This window comes from Capsicum annuum, chromosome 3, assembly GCF_002878395.1.
Source record: "Capsicum annuum cultivar UCD-10X-F1 chromosome 3, UCD10Xv1.1, whole genome shotgun sequence".
Lineage (NCBI taxonomy): Eukaryota > Viridiplantae > Streptophyta > Magnoliopsida > Solanales > Solanaceae > Capsicum > Capsicum annuum.
Window position 1 is genome coordinate 97,639,056 of NC_061113.1, and position 21,240 is coordinate 97,660,295.

Below are 21,240 nucleotides of genomic sequence, written 5' to 3' on the forward strand. Positions count from 1 at the left end.
TGGATCATGGGTTGTGGACTCTGGCGCTCCTAATCATATTTTTGGTGATAAGTCACTTCTATCAAATATTGTTTATTCACAATCTCTTCCAACCGTCACTTAGTCAATGGTAACCAAACCAAACCAAAAGGAGTTGCACAAGCTACTCCCTATCCTCTGTCACTTTAAATTTTATTCTTGATGTCCCTGTTTGTCCTTTTTTATTGCATCAGTCAATCGTTTGACTCGCACCCTAAGTTGTGGCATACTATTTCTTAAGGACTCTTTTATCATGCATGAACGCAGATAATAGATGCGAAGGGCCAAAGACCCTTCTTCTACATCGAGATTTTCTCCGTGATCTACTTGATTATTTGATCTTAACCGAATATGGAGAATTCAGGCATCATTTGGTACAATAAGCTTGATGGTATATATGGTGAGGTGGTTTTGTGCGAGCATTACCGCTGTTAATAGAGTTGGTTTAAGGCAAAAGTCGGTGTAATTAGCAATTTATTCAGAAAAACAAAGTAGCGTACAAAAAGTTGAATGAAATTTGATTCATCTATCATTATAGGCAGAGAACAAACCCCTAGTTTGACTTCTCTTTTAGTCCCTCTACTTTCCACGAGGAATTACAAGGAAGCAATTTAAAATTTGTTGATATAATGTTTCTATTAGTTGGTTATATTTTGCGTGTACAGTATATCTTGCTTTTTAATTTTCCTCTCTTACATTTCAACCTTTTGTTTGAAGATAGTACCTCTATACGAGGTTTTGATGTAAATTTTACGTGCAATTCGCTTTTGGCGTGATTCACGGGTTAGAGATAATAAAGCCTTAGCAGTGATGGATGGTGATCATGGTAAGATCCATCGTTTATCGCACTTATTCTTGAATTACTTCGTTTAATACCTTTTTTGGGACTTTTTATTAAGAAGGAATTTGCTTAAATTGTTCTAATGTGAAGGCTTGGATCCATAAATATCCATTATAATATGTATTGTTGGTACTATCTCCCAAGTTTTTTTTATGATTTTACCCGTATAATTGTTTATATTTTGGCCATTTTGTTATGAAAATGACAAAAGAAATGTATGTGTGTGTGTATATATATATATATATATATATATATATATATATATATATATATAACTCCTCCGAAAAAGTTAATAGTGACGACTAACACCCGGTAGAAGTAGGGTGAGGGGGGAATTATAACCCTCAGTTTCTTCAAACTGATAAATGTCACGACAATTGCTTAATTCTATCACTTTAACATTGTTTTGTTATAGATATGCAGAGAGGATGCCTAATAGGGGCATATATATTTTCATTCGTCACTTCTGAAATGTTTTTGTCCCTTTTCATTCTTTCTTACACTATTTTTTGGCACTTGATATTTGATAATCATAACTTCATACATGATTAGATGAAGTTGGCATTACCCTGCAGTTTCTATCGCACAAGAGCTTATATTGATGATAAAACATTATGCATCTTTACCAAAGCAATAAGCGAGATTTCTTAGTTACACATTAATAAGCAAGATTTCATATTTACACTTCTTTTATTTGAAAACCTCCTTCTATCACAATGGGAAGTAGAATACTAGGGCCCTGAGGATTTGCCTTCAATAATCGTTGTTACCTTAAATTTTTACAGAGAATTTATTTTAGTGAAATTTATAGTGTTGTAATATGAAGTTTAGAGTGTTTAATATGCAAAAAATGTGCAGAATTTGTGCTGAAATGTGACAATTTCTTCTCATGATGGTCTGAACATCTGTTGGAATTTACAATTTCTTAATGAAGTATAGTGTGCTGAAATGTGGAGCTGATTTGCGGTGAAAGTGTGCTAAAACTGCATTATAAAAAGTTCTAAGTTTTCTTAATATTCTCTTAGGTCTGGTGAGGTCGTTGGAGGATATAGGTTGTGCATTTTTGCAATGTTAAATATTGAGTTGGGATACTCTAAGTTGATTGTAAAGTTTTACTTTCTTTCAAAACATAGTTACTTCATTTTGTAATAAATTTCGTTATTTTGTAACAGATTTGCCACTAAGCTCTCTACTTGATGGTAAATTAGCATATGACATATAACACATTAATTTGTAAAGGTTGGGGTTATCTCAAAGTAATTAAGAAATGTATTTTTGAATTACATTCCAAATCACTGATGATGCACCCTTTAAAAATAAGTCTGATCTGTGGAAAAACTATGTGGACTTACATCAAATTGAAATAGAAAAGAGCCCAAAGATAGAATGATTGTGAACATATAAGATTTCAAAAAAAAAAAAAAAATCCTGTAAAAAATCTTAAATAAATGGTAATCTTTGTGACTATCTATATCTATATACTATTAATAACAGAAGATGAAGCCCTCTCATCTATATATATTATTAATAACAGAAGATGAAGCCCTCTCATAGACCCAAATGTCAGATTTTAATTCGTCCAAGTGGTAGATTTTTATTCGTCCGAGTGGAAGACTTTAAAATATCCATGGCATTATCTTTACTTTTAAATTTTATTTAAATTAAATACTTAAATTTGAAAGAATAAGTAAACATCTAAAAATATTTGAATGAGAAGTTAATTCAAAAACAAACATTTAATTCTATAAACTGCCCACAAAAAACTGAAACTTCAAATTCAGTTCAACAAAATCAAATTAAAGAGAAGTTAATACAAAAAATTTAATATAAATAATTCTGTAATACTATTAATTTCAAAAAGAAACCTAAACACATCCACCTTTTTTGGGACCTCTTTTGTAGCAACTGCTTAACTTTCCAGTAGTTCTGTTCAAATTATTCACAAGAATGTAACTACTTCATATTAACAGTTTCTTCACTATTTTTGATATACAATTACAGTTTTAGGGGAGACGAATTTTGAGGCAGACAACTACAAATGAGGTCATAGCAATTGGGTAATGAAGAAAAAAAGAGAGTCATAGCAATTGGTTAGACGAAAATTCCTCTACTGCCTATACATAAAGAATTCTGTCTTTGATTTTTTCATTGTGGTTGCTGAAATTTCCTTCTTAATATCTCAAATTTTGACACCAAAAGGCACAAATCAAATATTCAACAAGCATCTCGGAGGATTTGATTGATAATTATTCCCCCAAAACAGTAAATCTCTCTCAAATGAAACGATCGCCAAAAAATTTCACTCTATTTGATAGTTGCCTCGAAATTACTTTGTTCATCCCTCTTTGGGTTTTCGTTTGTATTGTTGTTCATCATGCTTCTGAGGAGTCAAGACCAAATTTTTCAAAGATATCTTCTATTGTTGAGAGTTAATGAAAAATTGTAGGTGAAAAAGATGAGAAATTGTTCAAATTTGAAAGAGATGTCTCATAAGAAAAATAAAATACATTCGAGAGTGAAGTGGTCTGTTGAAACTTTCAATGATTCATTTTCACTTTTCGACTTCAACTGAATCGTTCTTCTACTTTTATGTTAGTTGTTTCACAGTTTAACTTTCTGGATAATATTGCTTCTACATTGTATAATGATAAAATCAAATTCCACATTATTATAATTATCAAGGTTCCTTTTTTCCTTTATCTCTTTTTGTAGTTATTTTAAAATAATTTTGGATCTTTATTTATACTTATTTATTATTTATTGATACAGTTTAATTCTTTATTCGCATTGTGACCAGGAGGTCACGGATTCAAACTTTGAAAATAATAACAAAGAAGTGGTTGAGTTGTCCGAAAAATCGGAGGTATGAACGATAGACATAGCAACAAAACACAAAAATGGACTCCTTTGCTTGCCTTATATTTTGCTATTTTAAAGTATTATCTCCATCATTTGGTTCACTCCTTCACAAGTAGCATATTTGTTCCTTAGGTTCATAACAATTATAGCATATTTGTTCCTTAGGTTCATATTTATTCCTTAGGTTCATATCTGTTAGCATATTTTTAATCCATGTGCATGCCATTTCTAAGTCATCACGTATTTGTTTCCACTGTACAGTGTACATGTTGTTCAAGTCATCTTGCATTCTGACGGTCCAAATCAACCATGCGATATGATGTTGCAATATGATAAGTTAAACTTGGAGGAGACATCTTGAGATAAATATTTATTTGTTCTCAAAAAGCTGGAGTTGAGGATTTAAGTTTAACATTACATGAACTTGCATACAAATTCGTACTAAGTTTGCATCTTTGAATAATTTCTCCTATATTGGGGTCAAATCTGGTGGTGAATTCTGTTTGAATTGGCTTTAGGTTTAGCAAATTACTTATCTGAACATTCACAGATGAGGTTTTACATATGTGGTGAGTAATATGCTGCAAAATTTATATCTTTAATTAATTTCTCAGTTAAGGTGTCAAACTTCAAGATGGTTTATCACGAGTCTGGACATCAAAAAGTGGAATCGGCCTATGGGGTTAGTGATTACTAGCTCGCAAAGTTTGAGTTTCATTGAACAGTCTGACTGCACTTCGATAAATTTTCACTTTTTTCATCTGTCCAAGCCACATGATAGTTATCCGAGCTTATATTTACTAAGTTAAATCAGTATAGATAAATTTTTTGATTAATTACTTGATAGCCAAATTAAACTTGACATATTTTGTAACATAAGACATACAAACTTATAGAGTGACTAGATAGCCACTTAAAATCGCATTCATCTTTACAAGTTTAAGATCCAAAAATGCTATAACCAATCTCCTATTCAATCTTCTTTCTTCCTCTTCACATTCTTATAAAAGCCATTTTGGTTGCGTCGCCAGGTTTTTATATAACATTATTGCTTTGGTGCTATCAATCTCTTTTTTCTTGATTTCATTTTCAGATTTTGTCTGCGGAAAAGACTATAAAGAATGTTCTTTCATGAACTATAGCTCCCATATATTTTTATTGATGTTTTTCAGAAAATTCTTTTTATGTATAAGGATTAATTATAATTGTTTGAATCTGCAGATATCTGTGTCATGAGATGAATCCCAACTAAATTAGGAATTTCTCAGATTTAACAATATCAAGCTTCTGTGTGAAAGTATAGGCTATAACTTACGTATATGCCTTATATTATGTATTATTTAATCCATTAGGTACTTTATGAGAAAGAGAAGATTCTTGAGAATGGTAATAGATGGAAATTCGAGGTTGTGGGAGACTGTGATCTGAAAGCCTCTATCGCGGGTACTTACCTTTGTACATTCAAGCAATTAATGAAATAGAGGGAAATTCTTGAAGATTGTGAATAATTTTGTTCTTCTCCCTGCCTATTAATTCTCTAAGATAGCTTTGTTTTTTATACATACAAATTGATAAAGTATAGAACAACTTAATTAAATGATTGGAAAGTTAATGCTACTGTTTTTAAGAATTATAGGGTCGTGGCAGTCACCTCTTTTTCGTCTCAATAAGAAATGTTCTCTCAAGGTAGGAAATTTTACATTAGACTGCAGGGATTATGTTTATAAGTCCTTATTCTTCCTCACTCGGCAGCAAATGCTCATTTTCAAAAGGGATGGATCAGCAATCTATGTTGCAATTCCACCAGAAGAGTTGGGTCCTAATTTTTTAAAAAAGCAGAGGTTTTCACCAGAAGGGATGTATTCAATTTTTGAGATACGATAGGTATGCTATAAAGCACAACAACAAAACTTTAGAATCTGTTGAATATTAATTGTATTGTCATAGGTATGCAGTGTTTATTGTGGCAAACAATGTTTGGCATAACAGATGTTACAATAATTCGTGTGTCCAGTGTGTTGCTTCCACTATGGTCATTGATGTTGAATTTGTTCGATTGATGTAAAATATTGATGTGTTTCTTATGACTAAACTCTATGCTCTAAAAATGTTAAGCCTAAGTGACAATCTATCCGAGTAGCATTGAATTTAGGTGAACTTTTTCCTTTTGTTCATTCTTCTTCTTTTTTGATTGTCATTTCCATTGTTTATCCTAATAGTGGAATATTATTAAGTATTCTGTAATTGACGTTTGCGGCTTCATTTCATATTTCAGAATATATAAGTCCTATGATCTAATTGAAGGACACTTAGTAAAGTTACAAATCTTAAATGTCTTGATGTAGGGTATAAAAATCATTTAGTGTTGGTAGTGATCGGACTGAAGCGTAATAATGAGGAAATTATGCATCATAACTTTGTAAGCTTTTCACACATATTATATAATTCATGACACTTTAGTTATGTGTAATACAAACGTTAGTCAGTGCAGATACCTAAGGACGATTCTGTTCAAGTTTGAAGCATATTTAGGCTAGAGCAAACTTGAACATTCAGGAATTTAATTGCGGAATATATTGTCTTCCAGCTATGTACTTTGCCTGATCTTTAGGAACAAGATTCGATGGGTTAACTTCTAGAAGAATTGGATTCACCTGTTCTTTTCATTGCATGAATTTGTCTAAAGTGATATCACATGATTGTGCAGCTTTGATTTCAGCTATTAGCCTTTGTCTAAGAACCTAAATAATAATAATCTACAAGTGTTTTTTTTCTATTAGTCCTATTTTTGTGATTAATTGCAGAATTTAAATTCTTTTAATTCTTTCTACCGACGTTTAATGTATTAAATAGCAGATCTTTAAATTGTTTCTGCAATGTCGATCACAACGCCACGTGGGTGGTCATAAACCATAGTACAATGCAGCGTCTATGCTCTATAAGTTCTCACCAGGCAATGATAGTTCGGTTAGGTGATGCAGGATATATCGTCATGATGCGACGACTTTAGTCTGGAGGATAGTGGCATTTGGCCTCTAATAGAGTGGATCGTATCTGCTTTCAAACCTGATAATGACCTTCATAATGTGTTGTGTGTTTTTTTCTAAATATCTGTAATGTGTTTTCTACTTTAAGTACATGATGAAAATTATATACTTTCCTGTTTATACATGACTCTCCCTCTACAATAATGCAAATTTATTAGATTGCCTCATGTCCCTTGAATATTGACCAATCGACCTCTTCTCTGAAATGGAGCGAATATCAGTACCTTTTTTCTAATCTAAGATACTAAATCGTCCCGATTGTGAATATTCTTCAAATTAATATACATGTTTGTAGTTTGAAGGTTTTTGCATCAGTATAGTCATTATGTTAAGATGAGGCGGTGATAAGGAGGTTCTGTAAAATTCATTTAGCTTCCATGTTGTAAATTATTTTTTAATTATACTTAAACAAATGTATCTTGCATCGTCTTGCTCGTGATTTTGGATCTTGCTAATTTTTTATGCAGTATCATTTATTTAATTTTATTGATACTATACGTTGTTGCTTTAGTCTATGCATTCCATACACCGAAAAGTTCAAGTGATGTATACTACCAATATGGGTCGTCTCCATACATACACCTAGGGGAAACTTTTATTTATGTTGCTTCTCTCTTCATATGATTAAAAAGCCAAACAAGAATGGAAATAATATGAGCATTGCAACAAAGTTATAAGTAAATAAAGAAATCTTTGGGTTTTTTTTTGCAGTAACAAAGTGACAGAATTACTCAAAGAGGGTGAAGTCGAAAACAGAAGTTCTCTCAAGAATAGTTTTGTTGAGGATAATTGTGTAGATTGAGTTATACATTAGTAACACTATCATGTTTTTTTCTTTTCATAAATATGTAGGCTTAAGAAGTAAATGTCTTGAATACGTTCTCATATTAGTCTGTTTATTAATTATATTTTCACCAATTTTTCTAATAAGTTATTATGTAAATAAGTCATGTAAATATTAGAAATTATTATAATTTCTTAATGTTCTGCGCAACGCGCGGGTATGAATACTAGTTTCTTCTCTTATATTTCTCACAAATACTATAACATGGGGGCCTCAACATTGGATAAACAAAGAATAAGGATTGATCTGGCTTTGTTACCATGTTAGAATATGGGCTTTGAGACTAATTCAATCACGCGAGCTAACTTGTAAGTTGAGAATTGTCCAAGACCATATAAATTGACAACTCATTCCCTATGTAAGCAACTTAATAGGTACAATAGCCAATCTTCTACAAGTAGAAGCTACTCATTTGAAGTTCATTTTTTCAAACCACACTTGGATCCATTGAATTAAATCAACACATTTATTGCACGAGGAAAGAAGAAATGACGAGCTAATCTTTCTATCTACAGCCTACACACAAACAAAAATGACATCTAACAGCAAGGAGCTAGAAGCTAGATAAAGTCAGATGTGATAACTGACAATCAAGATTCCAAAATAAAAAATCAGGAATGGTAAACTCTTCATAATAGAAGAAAGAAATGCAGACTTTTAATTATCTCCAAAAAAAGGAAACAGTTCTTATTATTACAGCAATCACTTACCCGATGGAGTACTCATATTCCGCAAGCTCTTTCTCTTTAGCTTCAGCTTTTAGTTCCTCCATCAACTGTCACAATATAAGGTTAGTTATTCTACGAAACCTACATCCAGTTATCTTTATCCTTTATTCCCTCTTTAGTTATATTATCTTCCCTCTCCTCTAGGTTTTACAAAGGACAAAAGGAAAAGAAGGGTGATAATGACCCAAAGTATCACAAAATTACCAACCTGATGCTGAGCCAAAGTCTCAACCTGCTGTCTGTATACTTCAGTTGCAAAATCAGTATCCCAACCTGACATTAATGGGAACAGAAGTCACTTAATATACATTCTTGAGAGCGTTAAATTCAGCAAATTAAAAAACATTTGCAGCCTCAAATATATAAGATCATTTTTTGTATAACTACCAGTAAAACATTTTTGTTCCAAATCACAGTATCAATCCAACTAAAGAACAGCATGTAAGGCCAAATTTGATTAAATTTCTCACATTTGAGTGAAGCTACAAATTATTTCTGTGTGACAATTTTCTTATACAGTTAGCTAGGTCAAATATTCACTTGAAATAAATACAAAGACAACAGTTATAAAGGGTTAAGATAAGCTTACTTTCGTAAACTAAAGGTTCTTCATCATCATCAATCTCTGCTTCCATATCTTCCTTCAACTTTTCAATTCTATCCAATTCCCATTCAGTTTCTTCAAAATGACCTTGTGACTCAATAGCTGTCTTGTCTATGATAGGGTCCCATAACTCCAGAAAACGTACAGCATACCGGTCAATTGGACGTAACTGACTCTCAAAAGACAAGATAGCTTGTCCTGCAGCAGCTGCTGCTGCTGCCATCTGTTTGACATTGGCCAGCATGTCGATGTCATCTTCTTTACCAGCAAAAGTAATTGCTTGTTCTTTTAGCGGATTGCTATCACTTGACACAGTCACAAGTTCTGTATTTGATGTTGTAACTAGGGCTTCATGATCAGCAGGCTCATCAGCCTTCATCTCATCATCATTACCAAGTTCATCATCTTCCATCCTGACAACTGTTTCTTCAGTGAACTCCTGATTGTCTACTGCCTCTTCCTCTTCAACTTTTTTGAGAGCCATGTAATCTGCCTCATCTTCTACATTTTGCAGAGCAGCCTCCACATCGGCATTAGAGAGCTGAACCTCAGTGATATTGCTATTCCTCTCTACTTCAATATTCTTTAAGGAAACTGTTTTGTGGCCCGAGAATAATTCAATTGGATCCAGTTTCTTGAAGAATTCAGTGTTGTAACTTCCACTTTGAATAACCAAATCATCCAGCGCACGCTTCTGGTTTGCCTTTTTCAAAATATTCTCTTCAATGGTGCTCTCACTTATCAATCGATAAATGTGTACTTCACGGGTCTGTCCAATTCTATGACAGCGATCTTGAGCTTGTTGATCCATAGCTGGATTCCAGTCACTATCATAAAAGATGACAGTGTCTGCACCCACCAAGTTGATGCCAACTCCACCACTACGGGTTGATAAAATAAAAAGGAAAATCTTCGGATTCGTGTTGAAACGTTGCATCAAAGTTTGTCTCTCTTCTGGCGGAGTAGAACCATCCAGACGCATGTAAGTGTAACCATACAAATTAATGAAAGCTTCTAAAACATCAAGCATCTTTGTCATTTGGGTGAAAATTAATGCACGGTGACCTTCTGACTTTAATCGCCTCAACAAACCTGCAAGCTCCTGCAGCTTTCCACAGTCAAATTGTATAAGCCGCCTATCTGGAAAATAGACTTGCCTTCTAACAATGGCTGGCCGAAGAGGAGTGAGAAGAGGAGAAAGAACCTCCGAACATGTCTTCTTAAAGGTTGGACTGAAAAATACAGAAGCATCTGATTTACTGCACCAGCAAGCAGGTGCTGGGGCGCGTGCAGCAGGGATTGCAAACATGAAAGTCTCAACCTGATCAACCATTAGTTGGAATCTCTCAATTGGTGACAGTATTGATTCTGCAAGCCTAGCGGAGTACAAGAATGACAACGGATTACTTCTTTGACAGTAAATGCCATGTTCCACAGTAACAATCTCCCGAAGACTTGTAGAATATACAGGTTTCTGCTTACACTTAATGGAATTCCACCATGCCATAGCTGCTGCTCTCTCCTTTGCTTCTCTCAATCTCTCCTCAGCAAGTGCCTTTTGGATCTCTTCAAATATGTTTGTTCCATGAAACTTCTTATACCGTTCAAGTCCTTGTGAAGTTTCTTCACCATGAATCAGAGAGATACGACTCACAATCAAGCTTGATGGGGTAGCAATGGATTGAACATCATTTCTCTCCCAAGATGTCATCAAAAAATCAAGATGTGTAAACAACAACCCCAAAGCACCAAGGTTGACAGTTGAAAATATACCAGGTGAAAGCATCGAGCAAATGGAAGAGCTCAAGTGCATATCAATACCACTCATATCAAAGGAGCTCATTATCGGACGTCCTTCAAATAAGTCAGGATGATTGCACACTTTGCGAAGTTGCATTATAACACTTATCATCCCAAAAAAATTTGAACTAGCTAGAGTGGCCTGAGTCTCCGAACTAGCAATAAAGTCTTCATACAAGTTACGCTGCCTCCTTGAGAGCTTACAATAAATTACATGCTCATGTTTTGAAGGAAGCTGCTTCTCCACATCCCTTTTCAAGCGGCGGAGAATAAAGGGACGAAGGACATTATGCAAGCGATCAACAACTTCCTTATTAACCTTTTCTTGTCCCTCAACCATTCCAGAAATAGGATTACAGAACCAATCTTTGAATTCTTGATGAGATTGAAAAATATGAGGCATCAAGAAATGCATTAGAGACCACAGCTCCATAAGATCATTCTGCAATGGTGTACCAGTCAAAAGAATACGCCGTTTTGAGTTAAAATTGAGAAGTGTCTGCCATCTTTGTGATTTCCAATTTTTGATTAGATGAGCTTCATCTAAAATCAGGTATTTCCACTTCTTACGCTTGAAAACTTTGGAGTCCTGTATAACAAGTCTGTAAGTTGTGATACATATATGAAACGAGTTTGGCTTCAACCAGCCTTGCCTTTTAATTTTTCGCTCTTTTGCACTGCCAAAATATGTCAAGATTTTGAAAGCAGGACACCATCTAAGAAACTCAGTCTCCCAGTTTAGCATGACACTAGTTGGGACAACAATAAGATGAGGGCCCCATATTCCTTTTTCACATGCGAGGTGAGCAAGCAGAGCAATTGTCATGATAGTCTTCCCCAAACCCATTTCATCTGCTAGGATTCCATTAAGTTTCTTCTCGTACATGGTCACAAGCCAGTCTAAACCAATATGTTGATACTCACGAAGGGGAAATTTTAGAAGGAATGGGAACTTAGTCCGCACTTTGGTTGTTGAGAAGGTGCTACCCGTGGGCTGTGCCGATCTGGCAGCAGCTGCTGCATTGGCGATTATATCCTCACTCTGCCTCTCTTCCCCTGTTTTATCCACATTTTCAACTTCCTTTTCTTCATTTTCAGCGATTGTAGTGGCCAATACATCACGCGGACCACCATTTATTCTATTGGATTCAGATGCATTCTGTGCTAGTGATTCCGGAAGATCATCAGAAGCAGACGCATATGATTCAGAATCATACCCCATATTTTCATCAGTATCAAAATCCTAACAAGTGAAACGTGACAGTGGTAAGAACCAAATGTAACATGAAATCCCATAGAAGAGCAGAGCACCACATACCTCTTTATACCTAGCAAGGAGCTCATCTAAAGGAAGTTCGCTTTCCTTTTGCAACAGCGCAATCTGAAAATTGGGAATTTACCTCATTGCGACAGCAAATGTAATGTTCAACCATTTTAAATTTCTATTATACATGAGAGGAAAACTGTGGAACGGATCTATGTATAACAGAATGCGTCAGAACTTCGGATAAGAAGATCAGAAGATTGAGCTTTTACCTCATCTGCAGCATCATATGCTTCTGCCTTTGCCAACTCCTCCTCCTCTAACAAAGTTTTTTCATCATCCTACCAATAACACGCAAAGTGATTAATGTTATGAGCAATCTCGAAGACTATATCAGGCAACAGATGTGATTACCTCAAATTCATCTTGGAAATAGAGAACACAATATAAATGAACTGTAAAAATGATGAGATTTTGCCTCAAGACAGATTGACCCTCTGTAACCAAATGAATTATGTAGCAGTCATTGTCTTACCATATTGTATCCTTTATCTTCACCAACAGCAAGGACATAATCATCATCATCCTACATAAAATGGAGAAAATTCAGAGGAACGTACGAAATACTGAAGAAATTCATTGTGAGGCTAAGGGACCAAGGAGACACTTCTGATAGCATACATTCCATGAAATTGTGAGATTAAAATTTTGATTTTTTCCACACAAATGATACGAAACTTGAATTTCCACCAAATTCTTGATCTTCAATAATCAGATGTTATCTATTGGGCCAGCATTGACAGATCACATAAATGAAGCTCCACTATGAAAAAGCAGTAAACCATACTAGATGGTATTGATCATGCATCAATTTAGTTTTTTTTTTTTTTTTTTTTTTTTTTTTGAGAAGGTAACGGTTATGCATCAATTTAAAATTCCAAAAGCAAAGATATGCAGATATCCATTATGCAAGGAATAATTTTTCTAATGATAATTAATGCAAGCTGTAAATTAAATTGAACTAATAGCTTGCTTGGCCAAGCTTCTAAAATCAACTTATCTTGAAAAGTGCTTATTCCAATAAAATGCTTTTCAAAAGAGCACTTTTTGTGAGAAGCGGTTTGTGTTTGGCCAATAAATTTAGAAAGCACTTTCGAGCAGCAATTAGTGTTTGGCCAAGCTTTTTAAAAATACTTTTAAGTGTATATTTTTCAAAAGTGCTTTTCAAATAAGTGCTTTTAGGAAGAAGCTGAAAACAGCTTCTCTACTCCTTAGAAGCTCTTATTTCCTCTCACAAGATTGGCCAAACACCTCACTTTGTAAAAATAAGAACTTTTCTGAAAGAAAAAATTAGCTTGGCCGAGCAGAGTATAAGTTCTCTTGGATGTTAGCTAAGGAAAATTTTATCTGTAAAGCCTAAACCACCATTGCAATTTTGATAATAAGCAGCTTCAATTAAAAGAATATTGTTTGACAAGCATCTTCACCTGTTCATCATTAAAGTCACCCAACAAATTAATTTTGTCGAACTCCTGATACTTCTTTTGAGGACTTCTTAGCTTGTCTTTCCCTAGGTTAGAACAATGATTATTTGGACATGATAAGACGCCATTACTTTCAACCTGCATGTACCAAAAAGCAGATATATCATCTCGACCACTACCTAGTTATAGTAGTCAAAGCAGTAACCATAAACACATACAACTTACAGAACGACGACCAGAAATTGCAGGTGAGCGGCCATCGTTGGTCTCAGTAGTAGCATCAATGTTTCTACCTGTACAGCATGATCACTTGAATTCATGGAGAGTTCCTTGACTTTATAATTAGCAATATACAACGAGGCAGCTACTCACATTTATCGCTGCCCTTGCCAGAACTGACTGTAACATGTTCACCACTCTTCTCGGGGCTACGATCTCTGCTAGCTGAAAATTCACAACAACTAAACTAAATTAAACACGTACTTTAGATGATACTTACCAAAATAGTGTGATTTTTTGAGAAAATGAAGAGACTTTAAGAAATTCATTTCTTCACGACTGACAAATGATACAGGAACTTGTCAAATAGAGGGCAAGAAGAGGCAGCAACAACAACAAAGGGGGTGTTTGAGAAGGTAGAGTGTACGCAGACCTTACCCTTACCACTGAGAGCTAGAGAGGCTGCTTCCGAAAAACCCTCGGCTCAAGCAACGATATCAAAGCAGTTTGTAATAGGAAAAAAACAAAGCAAAAAAGGCATAACAAATAATAGAAAAAGCATTACATAGCATTCAGGAAAAGGACAGGAAGAGGCATGAATGTGAAATACTTTACAAAAACTCAATCAACCATATAGTACCTTCCCCAGCTGCATAACGCTTAAGAAGCTCCTCAAGAGGTAGATCCATTTCATTTTGTAAAGCAGCTAACTCTTCTTCCCTTTCTTCTTTAGTTATAACAGCCTCATCTTCTTCAATAGTATGCTCGTCATCTTCCTAAAGCAGTATCAACATAAAAGACAACATTAGCAGAATTGCAACAAACTTTATAATATTCCCCCTCTTAACAATGATTTTTCAGATGTTTATAACCCAAAATCAGATATCTACATAAGAAAGAAAAACAATCAAAATTAAGCCATCAGATGCTCAAATTAAATAGCTATGAAAATAAGAGCCCCCCCCTCTCTCAAACCTAACCCGGGAAGGAAGTGGAGCCAGATTAGCTTCATTACTACAAAGACTTGTATCTTTTCAGATACTCCAAGTCCTAGTCTAGGACAACTCGCAAGTACAGCTGTCAAAGCAAAATGATTTTTACTTGACCAGTGCACTAGATAATAAACCATAACACAGTATTCCCAGGTACCTGCACCAAGGGTGAGACCTGGTAGTCAATGAAGTGGACTAAGAATAGTTATGAGGTCATAGGGTCAAATCCTAATGGAAACAAAAAAAAAACTAGGTGATCTCTTCCTATTTATCCAAGCCTTGGTAGGAAGAGCTACTCGGTACCTGTGCTGGTGAGAGCTAACAGGTACCGAGCATCATGATTATAAAAATAAATAATAAAGAGAGTTCTCTAGGACATCAGTTACCGATCAGAATGCAATCATACAAATAATGAATCCACAGAGATCAGTTGATTGCAATCGAATTCTTATCCAAAATAATTGAATGCAGCCAAATCCCTGCTCAGTTTTCAGCCTAACAAATGCCCTAACTACTGTGAAGTCGCACAGAAGACAGAACTGACGGACAAGCATAAAATCAAAAACAATCTTTTTTCTGTGTGAGTCTGCAAAACAAGATACTGTATATTTTCATACTTGAATTCTTTACACAAGGTACTTGAATTTTATAAATATTTCCTATATCCCAACTTATGTGAAACTCTTTCCTTATTAGTCAGTCCGAAAAAGAAAGATAGCTTTCTATATTTAATAACAATTTAACTTTAAACTTCCCATGTTATCCTTAATGAGATGATTTATAGCCACACACACGCGCGACAGCTTTTTATATGTAATAACAATTTAGCTTTAAATTTCCCACGTTATCCTTAATGAGATGATTTATAACCCCCCCACCCCCCACCCCCACACATATATGCTTATTTTAGACCACATGTTTCAAAAGTCTTACTACCATTCTTAAAATTAGTGTTCAGTCAAACACCGTCACGAAAATTGGGACATAAATTGGGACAGAGTGAGTACCAGTTTCTTGCTATAGATGTTTAAGGCTAAAAAATACTACTCCCTCCGTTTCAATTTATGTGACAAAATCAACCTCCCCTACTTTATATTGAAGAAAGAGAAAAATACAAAACTTTGAATGGCACTAAGTTAAGAAAGAAATGAAGACTTACAAAACTTGTGGTAATAAACATGTCATAACATTTGTGTGGCTTTAAGACTTTTGAAACTCGTGGACTTGTTTTGGAAAAGAAAATATAACAAAAGCACCAAACAAGTGCTGAAATATGTACAAGAGTGCAAAAACAAAAAGATGAATCCCTTTCTAATCTTGTAAGGATTCCAAGGGGCTAAGTATTGATTCTACTTCATTTACAAATTCCCCCCTGCACCAAAAAGAAAACAGAAGCGTACAATTAGACTTGATTTGTTGTATGGAGTTTGCTTTATCTTCAAAGCATCGAGCGGTCCACCAGATGCAAGCTGGCATTGGGTTACCACCATAGATTCTTCTTTCTCCTCTTTGGAAACTTGTACTCTTAAACATTTCATAATATTTGAGTCGCTACAGAGGTGGCAAAATTAGTCGATGAAACAATAGCCCAGTTTGGGCTGATTATTGACTGGCGCATTTATTACCCAACTCATTCAGCCAATCAAATTTTAGGGGTGCGCAAAACCAAACCGACCAATAAGCCGAACTAAAATAAATGTTATTGGTTTATTGCTATTGGGTTAACGGTTTCTCAATGGTTTTATAAAAGAAATTTATCGGGTCATTGGTTCGGTTTCAGTTTTTTAATATTGGGTTATTGGGTAAACCGATAACCCATTAAGACTATACTAAATTACTACTTTACGCCTACTTATGCATTAGTGCCTTCATATTCTACAAAATTGGTGATATAGGTCAGTAGAATAAAGTAAAAAGGGTTTTGGCAAGAAAATTGTATACGAAGTTAGTTACTCGTATATATAGGTCAGCAGAACTGCTATGCATATATTCTGTAAAATTGCATTATTGGCCTATCGCGCCAAATTGCTGAAGAAGTCATATATTTGTTTTATGAGCATTTTCTTATCGGTTAAACCGAAAACTGAACAACTAAGGACAAAAAACCGATAACCCGACAAAAATATCTTACTAGTTTAGTGTATTTAAAAACCGAAAACTGATAAACCGAACCGATAATACATAAAACCGAATCGATCGATGCACACCCCTAATCTATCCCAAATTGATCCATGAGAAATCTCGTCCAAATATTTTCAAAAAGATATCTTTTTAATTTAATATGCTATACATAGAATGTTAGAATATGAGTAGGAACAGGAATAGCATATAGAATTATACTCGGAAACGGATTGTAATGTAGTGTCCCACTTGAAAAAAGATTGGAATTAAGTGTTTATAAATAGGGTCTCAGTGTAATAATGTAGATACACAATTCAATAATATTTTTTTCCAATGGGACATACTAAAGAAAGATAATAATTTTATTAGGTACTAAAAATTATAAAAGAACAAATAAAACAATTAAAAGTTGCACCCAGTCAAGCTTTTTACCAGAATCTATACAAAGAGACGGAGGACTAGAGACCTGAATTTGTAAGATGCAACAGTCATCTCCACAGAAGACCAGATTTGGCTGCAAAGAAACTTCGATAAAGAGGAAATCCCGGAGACTATCAAGTCATGTGCTACTGACAAAGCCCTGGGCTGATGGATTTCCAATTGATGGATTTCCAATTAACTTCTACTGGGAGTTGATTAAGGAGGATATCATGGGAACTATGCAATATTTCTACGACCACCAAGTATTTGAAATAAGTTTGAATGCCACTTTATGTGGCTGTCAGTCCCAAGAAAGCAGGTCCAGCTGCATTAAGATATTTCAGGCCATTTAGTCTTATCTTTGGGATATACAAAATATTTGCCAAAGCTTTGGCTGAGATACTGAAAAAGGTGATAAGCGGGTTGGTTAGCAGACATCAAATGGCTTTCATCAAGGGGAGAGATAATGGATGCAGCTCGGACAGCAAGTGAATATGTAGACAAAGAACCAGAGGAGAGGCGATGGCTTTATGTGCAAACTAGACATTGAGAAACCTTTCGATCATGTCAACGGGAACTATCACCTTAACATCCTCAAACAAATGGAATTTGGGGACGGGATGGTTAAAGTGGATATGGTTTTGCATTAAAACTATCAGGTTCTCCCTGTTTTTTCCCCTCTTTTCCCCTCTGAAAGGGATCTCCATCCCCTATCCCCTTCCTTTCATCCTTGCCATGGAAGCCCTCAGCAGTATGGTTAGAATAGCTTTTCAAAATAATTGGGTTAGGAGTTTCAAGCTAAACAGTCAAGGCATTGTTGATTCGGAGATTTGTCATCTGCTCTATGCAGATGACACTTTAATTTTTTGTGAAGCCATAGAGTGTTGGTTGTTTTGAAGTTGTGTCTGGTTTAAAGGTAAACAGGAAGAAAAACACGTAGTTCTCCATCAAGGAAGTGAACAACACTCAGACACATGCTGGTACTCTTGGTTGTGAGGTAGAAAATCTCCCTCCTGTATACCTAGGCATGCCCCTTGGTAACAAACACAAAGATGTAGAGACCTACAACAGAATTATAGAGAAAACGATGAAAAGAGTATCTCAATGGAAACCAGTGTATCCAAGAAGTTAAACAGACTTGGAATAGATTTTTTATGGAAAGAAAACAAGGAAGGTGAACGATACAATTTAGTGAAATGGAAAGTAACTCAGCTAAGCAAGAACCAGGGAGGCTTATCCATCATCAGAAACCTAAAGTTGCACAACCAGTGTCTTCTCATGAAGTGGTTGTGAAGGTTTAATGAAGAAGCTTCTCTCTGGAAAGAGGTCACTTCTCACAAATATGGCCAAGGAAATCATAGGGTCAGAAATGAGGTCAATAGCACCTAAGGGATTAGTAGTGTGTGGAGAGCTATCAGAACATCTTGCCAAAATTTCATGGACATACCAGAATACGAGTAGGAAATGGACACAAAACTCTCTTCTGGAAATAAGAGTAGGAAATGGACACAAAACTCTCTTCTGGAATGATCATTGGATAGGCCAATCCACTTTCCAGGAAGCCTTTCCTAACTTGATGCTCTTAAGTAGCAATACTGAAGCTACAGTGGGGGGAATGATGGTCTCCTCAAGGTTGGAACCTAACATTCAATAGGACATCTCAGTGATTGGGAAGTGGATGGGACGGTAAACATGTTGAATATGCTAGAAGTCTTCACTGGCACAACTACTGATCCAGATTATCCAAGATGGAAACGCACATAATATGGCATTCTCACAGTGAATAGACTACAAGAAGGAAAACAACAACTTAATACAGGGGTAGTCTCACTACTAAAGTGAAATGTTTCACTTGGCCAGTGGTCAGAAGGGCATGTCTCACTCAAAAAGTTCCCAGGGAATGACATGACACTAGTTCCTAGATGTTTTTTATGCAATAAAACTGAGGAAACAAATAACCACTTATTTCTACACTACAAATTTACTGCTCAACTTCGGCATTTATTCTTCACCCGCACTAAATTGGAATGGACAATGCCTGAGCACACAGCTAACTTGTTGAGCTGTTGGATCAGCAGAGATGGTAGCAAGAGTCGGAAAAAGTGGAGGAGGATGACACCCTCCTGCACTTGGTGGTCAGTATGGATGGAAAGAAATGGACATGCTTCGAAGACAAAGTCAAGTCCATTCGTGATGTAAAATGGAATTGCCTAGTCACACTATTTTTTGGTGCAAGAACTATATGGAAGAAATAGATGAATTTGTGGATTTCTGATGAACCTTGTAAATCTAGACTCTAATTTCTCTTTTCTAGCAATTTTTAGAGGTGACCTGCATCCCTTAATGCGCTGAGGAATAAAACAGTACCAATTTTCAAAAAAAAACTTGCACCCAAGGGTGTGGCCTCGAGGTTCAATGAAGTGAGTTGAGTACCATGAGATCCCAGGTTTCAATTCCCAACCAAGACAAACACCTGGTGATTCTTTCCCATCTGTTCCAGCCTTGGTGGATAGAGTTACCTGGTACATGTTGCTGGTGAGAGGTGACAGGTATCCCGTGAAATTAGTCAAGGTGCGCGCAAGCTGGCCCGAACACCACGGTTATCAAAAAAAACAATTAAAACTTAGTAATGATTGGGAGGGTTGGGCTTTAACACGCTTTTTATCCCATTTCAGTCGAAGTAACTTTTGGATGGGTCAATAACCCCCGCCTAATTACTAAATCGACCCATTTTGACCCATCCAAATTTAGTTTAACCAGCTCTTTTGCCACCTTTATGAGGCTATAAAAGTTTCTCATCAAGGGTATTATGGAAAGTTAAAGTAAAATCATTCAAATTTTAGAAAATTGTCATTCTTTTTAAAATGGACGAAAAAGAAAATGTTGCCACAAAAGCTGGAATGGAGGGAGTACCATTTAAATTTTGCACATTATTTAAAGTAGTTGGAGGTAAGCTCTTGACATTTGAATTCTAGAGAAAAAAGACTTAAGGAGGTTCTATCCGTGACTATATTCATAAAATAAGATCATCTATGATGATAATAATGAGTGCTCAAAAAGTTCAACATTATATGTATGACATTGGTTATGAATCCACACAAGTGTTTCAAGAAATTAGAGTTCTGAAACCACTGGTGCCCCATAAAATTATTTCTGCCATTCAGAAAGATGATTGCATCATCTTCGCCATAAAGATCAACATATTCATTTGAAGGTCTTATTTCAAATAAATCACAGCTCATTCTGGGCTTTGATATTTAATTGTGCAGCACAAACCCCACCCCTTCCTTCAGGACCTTAAAAGGGGTTGAGGCGTGGAAGAAAATCTCCAAACTTGTTTCATCAGAAAATCTGCCTCAAAGCTAGTTTCCTAAAATTAGCTTAATATCGAAGCCACACCAGGTGTTATGAACACTATTTTAGTTCAGGTATAAATAATTCATGCTGCTCCACATATTCAAGCACTTCACGAAACATGTCAAACACCTTTTCAATGGTAAAATGAACGATATGTAAGACTTCAAGAACCTACTAATATAAATAAGCATGATATCAAAATCCCCTCTGCTATTTGAAAGCTTACCGTTTCGTCTTCAGATTGCACACCAAAGTCGTCATCAATATCACTACCAGTAGAATGATGTTCTGAAAAATTCAGTTTAAGAAACAGAGGAAAATTATAGTCAACAAGTTTCTCAATATTGGTCAGCTGTCTAGTTAATGTACTTACGAAGATTTTCTCCGACACAGTCACGATTGATTAAATCCCCTTCACTCCCTTCACTACAGTGGATTCTCAATGCTTCTGGTGCAGACAAAGAATTGGTTTGTTTGCAAGTACTTGGTGAACTTACAAGATTCTCTGCAAGCATTGTTGAGTACCTAGCATAAATAAGGAAGCATACCTAATCATGTTATTCATTAAGGCCAGTTGATCACTGAATCAGTCAACTAATCCTTAACTAATCTCTCTCTCTCTCTCTCCCCCTCTCATCTCCC

The 21,240-nt window shown here is 35.4% G+C and overlaps 1 protein-coding gene across 3 annotated transcripts in view; it reads right to left on the bottom strand.

Annotated features, from left to right (window-relative positions):
• Positions 1-21,240, bottom strand: part of LOC107863651 (protein PHOTOPERIOD-INDEPENDENT EARLY FLOWERING 1) — a 76,511-nt gene that overhangs the window by 29,581 nt on the left and 25,690 nt on the right. For 2 of the 3 annotated variants that reach the window (XM_047408192.1, XM_047408194.1), the window contains exons 7-18: positions 20,972-21,123; positions 20,825-20,886; positions 14,349-14,484; positions 13,862-13,933; positions 13,715-13,782; positions 13,493-13,627; positions 12,541-12,591; positions 12,278-12,346; positions 12,060-12,122; positions 8,927-11,984; positions 8,546-8,610; positions 8,320-8,384 (exon numbers count right to left, since the gene is read on the bottom strand). In XM_047408192.1, the coding sequence (XP_047264148.1) occupies positions 8,320-8,384; positions 8,546-8,610; positions 8,927-11,984; positions 12,060-12,122; positions 12,278-12,346; positions 12,541-12,591; positions 13,493-13,627; positions 13,715-13,782; positions 13,862-13,933; positions 14,349-14,484; positions 20,825-20,886; positions 20,972-21,123 (3,996 nt within the window). The remainder of the gene's footprint in view (positions 1-8,319; positions 8,385-8,545; positions 8,611-8,926; positions 11,985-12,059; positions 12,123-12,277; positions 12,347-12,540; positions 12,592-13,492; positions 13,628-13,714; positions 13,783-13,861; positions 13,934-14,348; positions 14,485-20,824; positions 20,887-20,971; positions 21,124-21,240) is intronic. The other variant, XM_047408193.1, reaches the window with a different exon arrangement.